Here is an 8,933-nt window from a genome sequence, read left to right on the forward strand (position 1 = left end):
TTACCAACCTCAGATAACACACATAAGATAGTAGGGGGAGAAGCATGTAAACAGGTAAATAATATTTCATGGTTCTATGATAGAAATATATGTACAGGACAGTGGGTACATGAAGTTATTTGCAGGCAGGAGGTGGCTGTTAAGGAAAAGTTTCTTAGAGGATTTGAATTTTTAAAAACGAATAGATGGTCAAGTTAGGAGTTTCCCACCAGAGTGAACAGTGAGCAAGGGCATGGAGATGAGCCACAGCATATTTAGAAAACTCCAAGTACGAGTTTTAAGTCCCTATGGATTATTAGCTTGAGGCCTTAACTCTGGTGCCATCTTTTCATTTTACTACAGAGGAAACAAGGAAACTCAGTGACTTTAACAATATCATTGAACTAATTGGTGGTTGATTCCCAGGATGCAGCCCTTTTTTCAACATCATGATTTGTTTTCTCTTTCAAGGACTCTTCAAAATGCAGCACAATGTATCAATAATGAGCTGTTTCACCCCTGAGGTAATTGATATGTGGGTACAAGTCACACTTACAGAGAAAGTTTGTGGGAAGCCTCACTGTGGGGGGAGGAGCGAAGGCTGTGGGTTTCCTGAGGGCCGTCCTTGCTGTTCTGGCCAGCTCACTGCCGTCTTGGCATAATCTTGGAAGGAGTCATTTTCCGCATGTCCGTGGGGGGGATTGAGTGGAAAATGGAATCTGCTCCATTACTGCGAGTTTGTAGCGAGTGGCAAAGGGAGAGAAAAACCCTGTTCCTCTCTACTCCTTTCTTTCCTCTTCTTTTTTCCTTTCCTGTTGTTGCCATCACATTCCTTGATGTCATTCCTGCCATTGTGAGCCAGCAGGCCCTCCGGGACTAGAGGACAGCCCGCAAGTCATGAGGGGAGGTGGAGCTGTGGAGGTGGGGGGGGCAGTGGTCACACCAACACCTTGGAGTGGGGCTGGGTCTGCGTGGAGCCCCAGGGATGGTCCCCAGCCCATTCTTCCCAAGAACCAATGAGTAAAATTAGGGGCCTCCCACCTGAGGTCAGGGAACCAGGCCCTGGAGTGGAACTTGGGGTGGAAGATGGCCTTCTTTGTAAACTGATTCACTCTCCAGAATTCAACTTGTTCTCTGACTCGGTGGTGTTTGAAAGCAACTTTATCCAGGTACCCTTGTGCAGCTCAGAGCCAGCTCTCTGTCCCTTTCAAAATCTGTTCCCAGGGGTTGGTCCAAAAATGCTGTGGCCTTTTAAAGCCCTGGGGAGGAAAAGCCACTCAGTTAGAAAAACAAGAGGGTCTGGGTCGCAGGTTCACCTGTTTGTACTTATATCATGATGGGGTTCCCTGCAGGTCATATATGCTTTAAGGAAAAGACTATATATACCCTGCAAAAGGAGACAGCAGAGCTCACTATTCAGAAAGGGTCCATAGACACCCTCCTGGAGCCCCTAGTCCAAACTGCCTGGTTAGAGGAGGTGAAAGTGACTGTCAGAATGCCGGCTCTGAAATCCAACCTCCTCTCTCTCAGACCGTTTAGAAACAGGTGTTTTGGAGAGCAGGCCCCTGGATAAATTGTCCTTGCCTAGATTCTACGATCCCCAAAAGGGTGGTGATATGACCGAGGGGAGTGAGCATTTGTGGCCTGGGAAGCATGGAGCCACTGGGAGTGTGGGTCGGTCATTTCAATACATAGGACATCTTCCCAAGGTTGCCGCCCTCCTCCCCCTAGTGGTCTGCCTGGAACCTGTGCACCTGTGCTCCTTTGCAGGTATGGCATAACCAGTTAGTCAGCAAGCTGTGTGCGGGGGCAGGAGAAGCAAAGAGGGATCAGAGAGTGTCCCTGGCCAAGAAGCTTAGGAATCTGTAGGTTTTGAGAACATGCTACAAAATAGTAACTGTCTAGGAATGGTTTGGACCAGCTGATCCCTAAAGCATGACTAGAGAGGGCGGGGCTAGGGAGCTCACAGCACTTTCTGGACTTTGGCAGTTGAAGAAGTCTTTCCAGAAGGCGGGGTCTCAAGCCATTCTTTGAGGTATTGCTGAGATGTTGGTAAGTGTAAGAGCAGGGGAGGGCATTCCAAGCAGAGGGACTTCAAGTATCTGAGGGAAGGCAGGAGGCTGGAATGCACAGGACGAGACTGCAGTCAAGAATCCATTCGATGGAGTCCAAAATCGTTAGGAGTTACAGGAGAAAGAGTGGGAACATTTGAGGTGGCACTGGGCTTAACGGGGAGATCTCTTCACAGAGCAGTGAGCTACTCTCTGCTGAAGCCCCCAGATTTCAGAGAGTTTGTTCATGGCTCTGGGTGCTCCATGGTCCCCAGGCAGCTGCATGGTGGGGTGATGCGCTGGCAACTGGCAGGGGTGTGCTCATTCCTGACACACTCGGTGGAGAAGGAGCAGTAACATTGAAAATTCAGACTCGGGATCCCAAATTCTGGGCATTTCTATTTGGGTGCAATGTTTTGGCAAGAGGTTTATTCTCCTAGTGTGTTCTCTTCAGCCTAATGTTGAAACTGTTTCAATTCTCTGGATGGACAGTAAGGAAACTCAGGCTGTGCCAGGGATGGGGAAGCCTGCCTGCTGCAGTTGACCCACAGCAGAGTTCAAGTTCACTCCAAACGATCCAGCCCACGTAGTTCCGCTGTTCCCTCTCTCCTCTCCTCTCCCCTCCCCTCACCATCACTGCCATCAGCTCCAAGCAGCACCACCCACAAGCATTTATTTAGCACTTACTTTCAGTATGTGCCCCCTCTGCTGTGTCGTGGATAGGAGTTTCATTCCACAGCAAGGGCTCTGAGAAATGTCTACTTTTAAAAAATCAAAATTCACTTTTCTTGGAGCACCGTCCGGTCAGGTTTGTGGGAACTTAAATTTCCATCATTCCTGGAGCTTTCCCCTTGTCCCCAGTTCCCTCACAGGCTGCGAAATGGTCCTGATGGTCTTACAAAGTCCAGAACACTTGGAGAAAGCCCTCTGGTCTTGGGGACCTAGGGGTCACCTCTCGGATGTTCCTTACCCTGGTCCCTGTGGTTCCTCACAGATGCTTCTCTGTCTACCCTGGAGTGTGAGATGGGGGTGTCTTAGCTGGGGTACTGCTTCCAACTGTGCCAGGCATTCAGTCTCCCTGTCCTGCCGCGACACCCGGGCGCTGCAAGGAAACAGGTCCTTATGACACTCAAGACCCAGCAACAAGCCAGGCTCTCCCTCATCTTGGAGGAAGCAAACATCCCTCAAGTTGGGCTACCTGGGTCTTCCCCATTCCACAACTCTTTCCTCACTCTCCTCCCCTTCTGGAACTTCCTTCACACAATCTCCCTTCCAGACCATTAGTAACCTGTGCTGGCTTCTTCTACCCTAGCATGGAGGAATACAATTTCAGTGTCACTCAGCTTTTTCTTATTAGGTTGCTGCAAAAGTTATTGCAGTTTTTGCAATTATTGTTTTTTTTTTATTGATTTTTATTAAGCTGTTTATTAAGAAAAAAAAGACTCGGAAAGAACCTTTGATTCTCCTCCTTGCTGCCTGAGAGATTCAGATTTTTTGCAATTATTTTTAACCTTTGAAACCGCAATTACTTTTGCACCAACCTAATACTAGTGCATCCTTTTCAAGTTCAATAACGCAGAGGACATGAAGAAGGGCAACATGGCGTTCCTATTGCCAATGAGCTCGTCTATTTGGGGAACCCACAAAGAGGATGGACGCAGGTCCTGGCCGGTGTCCCACACATGTGTCAGAAGCACCGGTGCTCCCAGTTTGTCACCAAGTTGAAGTGGCCCTTTCTAGCCCCTGTGTCCTTCCACCCTTGTCATCTGCGTCTTTGACCCATATACCTGGGTCTGACTTCTAGGTCACTAAGCTCGAGAACTGGATGGATGTCCGTGAAGCATCGACCACTGTGATCCTTGGGGTGACCTCCTCGGTGCCATCCTTGCCACTCCCCAACGTCCTCCTCATGGCCAATGTCACCTGGCCCCAAGGTCCATTTTCCACCTGGAGAAAACCGGGCTGTGCACCAGTTGTCACTCTCAGGAGGTAAAGAAAGGCGGCCTCAGGGAGGTACCAGAAGGGGTGGGGTGACTGACTGCATGGTTTTGCAGGCGAACTTCAGATGAAAAAGGACAGTGTTCCTTGGTGTGTAAACTATGTAGGACCTCATTCATTCATTCATGTGACAAATATTTATTTAGTATCTACATGTCCCAAGCTCTGTGCTTGGTGTTATGGGTGGAGCACCAGTCCCTGCCTCAGCCTAGTTTTTGAGGATCGTGGGTTCTTTTTTCATTTTGTCAATTTAGACTTAAGGGGTTTCAAAAAAAAAAAAAAGTGATGGGTACAAAAGTCAAATCGCCTTATGAGGTGTTGAGATTCGAAAAAAAACCCAGTGTTTGTATAGGCGACATCCATCCTTCTCCTTACTCCTTCGGCCTCTTTTAACACAGTTAATCAGGATACAGAGGGCAGAAGGGGACCTGGAAAGGGAGTCAGAAAACCTTAGTTCCAGTTCCTACTTAAGGAGAGCCAAACTTGGGCAAATCACTTAGCGTCTCTGAGCCTCCGTTTCAAAATCTGTAAAATGCAATTCATAATACTTATCTTTCCTCCATCAAAGGATTGTGGTGAGAATAACATGAGGTATTATACACCAAAAGTCAGCCATTGTTTTTCACGTGGGCAGATTCTTTAACAACTAAGGCCCTGAACATCAGAGAAGAGTCAGTCTTAGTAATCATTCCCGTTCTCAGACCACACGCTCTCTCCTTTGGGCATCCCCTGAGCAGAGGTGGGAACCAGGTGAAGTGGAGCCAAGCTCTAAGTAGGCATCAGTGAGGTTGATGCAAATCCTGAGTTCCTCCATTATGCAAATTTCCTGATTGTGTCCAGGATTCTACCCTTGAAGTATGTGGAGCTGAAAATCTATGACCGGCTCCAACGCATCCTGAGAGTTAGAACAGTGACTGAAAAGACCTACTACCTGAAGCTCCACGAAAAACACCCAGAGGCTGTGTTTCAATTCTGGATCCGCTTGGTGAAAATTCTGCAGAAAGGGCTGTCCATCACCACCAAAGACCCGAGAATCCAGTTCAGTCACTGCCTGGTACCCAAGATATCCAGCAACTCCACCGAAACGTCAGTAAGTGAGGCCGTCCTACCAAGATGTGTAGAGAGCGGGGGCGGGGGTATCAGAGGCATAGCCCTTCCTTAGGATTAATGGCCATTGTGTCATGGGGGGACGAGCAGACTTCATTTTCAAAGGTCAGTGATGCATACACCAAATCGAGCTCTACAAACATAAAATGCAAATTAATTTAGTTTTCCTAAAAAAGAACGATAAACTATTCAACTCATTAAAAAATTCCTTTGCTCTTTTTTTTCGGTTTTATAAAAGAATAATGCTCACTGAACAAAATCAGAAAAATCACTCCTATTTCTCTTTAGCTCCAAGCAATCACTTTGGCTTCTTCTACCCTAGGATGGAGGAATACAATTTCAGTGCCACTCAGCTTTTTCTTACTAGCACATCCTTTTAAAGTTAGATAATGCAGAGGACATGAAGAGTGGCAACATGGCGTTCCTATTGCCAATGAGCTTGTCTATTTGGGGAAACCCACAAAAAGGATGGATGCAGGTCTTGGCCAGCCCAGTGTCCCACGCACATGTAAGAAGCACAGGTGCTCCAAGCTTCTCTTTCATTTTAAATTAATTTTTTAAATTAAAGTTTTCTTCTACTCTTTTAATTTTTAATTTATATTTTTGAGGAATATATGTATATATATATATTATATATATATATATATATATATATATATATATATATATATATAAATCATAAGTGTCTGGACGCTGATGGTAACCATTTTTAGTACCTCTTGTAATTGCAGAAGTCAAACGTGACTTGTATTCATCTTTTGTTATTGGTATATATATTATTACAATTTTAATCATTTTTTTCCTTAAAATGTGTGTGTGTGTATATATACATATATATATATATATACACACACATACACATTTCTGAATGTTGCTTTCTTTTCATTTACATTATATCATAAGCATTTTTCCATTTCTTTTAGAAGGTCTTTGCACACATTGTTTTGATAATTTCATGCCATTCAGTTGTATGAATGAATGAAAATTTACTTCAGCATTCCTCGAATATAAAACATTTAGAGTTGTTTCTAAATTCTCATTATTGTATATGATGCTAAAACCATCATTTATATGCATTGCCTACAGTTTTTATTGTTTTCTCAGAGTAGATTTTTAGAAGTGGAATTCAAAGGGTGTGGACATTTTTAAAGCTCTTGACACATATTGCAAGGTTATTTCCAGAAAGTTCACATCAAATTATACTCTCTCTAATAATATAAGCATGTCTGTGTCACTGTATCCTTATCATAATTGAAAAGTATGAATTTTAATAAATTTTCTAATAATGATAAGTTAAAAAGTGGTATCTCTGATTTCCAATGAATTTGAACATTGTTACTTTTTTTTTTCTTTTTGCACTGTCTATTGTGTTCTTTGGCCATTTTTCTGTCAGCAGCCTTGTGTTTTTCTAAATTGATTTATAAAATAAAGCTTTTTATGCATCAAGAATTTTAACCCTTTTTTTAAGAAGATTTTCTAGGGGGAAGGGGAACAGGACTTTATTGCGGAATAATGTGTACTTCCAGGACTTTTTCCAAGTCAAGTTGTTGTCCTTTCGATCTTAGTTGAAAGGCGCAGCTCAGCTCCAGGTCCAGTTGCTGTTGTTAGTTGCAGGAAGCACAGCCCACCATCCCTTGTGGGAGTCGAGGAATCGAACCAGCAACCTTGTGGTTGAGAGGCCACTGGCCCATGTGGGAATCCAACTAGCAGCCTTCAGTATTAGGAACACAGACTTCCAACCACCTGAGCCACCTGGACGGCCTGAATTTTAACCCTTTAATCACAAGTTTTTGAAAGTATTTCCCCCAAGGATTTGCTTTTCCCTTTCAGTTTATTTAAGGCTTTTTTTTTTTTTTTTTAATCTTTATTCTGACACACAGAAGGCCTTCCCAGGACCTGCTTAGGGTAGAAGCACAGGAAGGAAAAGCTTGATAAATTAGATTTCCTAAAATCTTGAGATTTCGGACTCTAAACAGTTTCCTTCTCTCATTTAAGCTTTGTACTTTAGGTATACCCTCCCTGACTTCGAAAGTCAGCTTTTATAATGCTACTGCCCTGGTTTGTAAAGTTCAGATGTAGAGCTCCAGGTAGAGTAGCCCCAGCAGCCCATCAGAGAGAGGAAGTGATTCTGCCGGGAGCCCCATTTTTGGTCTGATGATTCTGGGGCTTCATGTTTAAGGAACAGGTTCCCAGAGCTGAGCTGGAAGACTCATGTGAGTTCCTTCACGTTCTGGCCTGAAGAGGTCAAGAACTACCAGGGAGCCAACCTGGTCATCTGACTGTAAATTTCTCCATCCAGCCTGAAAGCAGCCTCCCGTCGTCCTCGCAGCCCAGTGAAAACTGCATGCTGTTAGCAGCTGAGCAGACCAGTGGCAGTCTCTTCGATTTCTCAGGAAAGTCCCAGCTCACAGCAGACAGGTGGGTCCTCCGTGCACTGCAGGCAGCTCTCATGCCCCCTCCTGCAGCATAGAACCGTGGGTAAGGTCAAGGGTTTTTTCTAGATACCAAGTGGTTGTGATTTTTAAGAAGGTGTTATTGTTTTGGAGAACGTCTTAAGGTTTTCTTTGCACTTATTATGCTAACTCCAGGCAGGTTATGGTGGGGGGGCATCAGGCAGCTCCCGGTGGGTTTAGATTTTGCCTTTGAGTCATAACACTTTAGGTTTTCAACCCATGAAAGCCATTTGGGGGAGTGTCTGTTCCACCTCAGTTGAGCAGGACTTAACTCCAGCTCCCTCCTGCCTGGCTTTCTCCACTCAAGTCATTCTTAGGTACATCATACCGTGTATATGTATTGTCACTGCCAGCCATTTCCACATTCACATTTGTGTTCAAGGCACTCATGCTGGAAAAGACATAATTAAAAAGCAGTTTTTAAATTAGATCTTTTAACAGTTCTTTCCTTTTCTTTTATTGCTTTCAATGACCCTGAAATTCCTGGGTTCCAACAGAAACACCGACACTGCCATTGAAATCTACGATTCCAGCAGCTACAACAAGACGCCCTCACCAGTGGCATCTCCAGTCAACTTGACTATACCCATGAGGGCCGCCTTGAGCCACAGCCTCTGGGAACAAGAGAATCCAGATGAGTGCTTCCTGCAGGCTCCTGCAGCCAGTTCCCTAGGAGAGAACTTGTTGGGACCCTGACACCTAGCAAAACAGGGTGGTCTTGTGTGTGCATGGGTTACAACCTCCTATAAAGCTGTTTTCCCACTGCGGGCCAAATGACCATGGGAGAGGTAAGATGGTGTTTGTAGCAAGGTGCTTCTGTACTTTCACAGATGAACCTCCAAGTGAGTTCCTAATTGTTGTAGGTTGTGTTGTGGGGCGGGGGGGAGCTCCACACTGGGGAAGGGCTGATTAAGAGCAGGAGCTCACTCCTTGGGAAAAATTATTGGGCAAAACATTCCATCTGCTCAGTGAAAATCTCAAGGCAGCCAAGCAAAGCTAAGAAAGCCAGTCTAGAGGAAAGGGCCTGGGAGAAATCCAACTTCCTCTTTCAAATGGACAGGGGAAAACAGAGACAGGGCTGCTCCAAGCCCAAGTGAAAAAAGTCCTGAGAATGTTGGTGACCAACTGGGAGGTGCCTTTGTGTGGCCCCACTTACCTCAAGCAAGAAATTGAGTGTTTACCGCCCCCCCTATGCTAGTGTAAAGCTATGGAGGCTCACCCTGGGCTGTGCACACTTTGGTTGCTAATGAATACATGGTTTCTGGTAAGGAAGACGGTGACCACCCATCACCGGAAGTCCTGGTGGTTTGATTCTTTTTACCCAGGACCTAATGAAAGTAAACTG

The 8,933-nt window shown here is 45.1% G+C and overlaps 1 protein-coding gene across 1 annotated transcript; it reads left to right on the top strand.

The window, feature by feature from the left end:
- Nucleotides 1-280: 280 nt before the first annotated feature.
- LOC109457317 (Golgi-associated RAB2 interactor protein 1A) lies at nt 281-8,381 on the top strand. Its single transcript, XM_019750124.2, has 5 exons — nt 281-503; nt 3,835-4,019; nt 4,869-5,118; nt 7,435-7,553; nt 8,086-8,381. Exons 1-5 carry the CDS (start codon nt 429-431, stop codon nt 8,282-8,284), a joined length of 828 nt encoding a protein of 275 aa, XP_019605683.1. The 5' UTR covers nt 281-428; the 3' UTR covers nt 8,285-8,381.
- The last annotated feature ends 552 nt before the right edge of the window (nt 8,382-8,933 follow it).

This window comes from Rhinolophus sinicus, unplaced genomic scaffold (genome assembly GCF_036562045.2).
Source record: "Rhinolophus sinicus isolate RSC01 unplaced genomic scaffold, ASM3656204v1 Contig114, whole genome shotgun sequence".
Classification (NCBI taxonomy): Eukaryota; Metazoa; Chordata; class Mammalia; order Chiroptera; family Rhinolophidae; genus Rhinolophus; species Rhinolophus sinicus.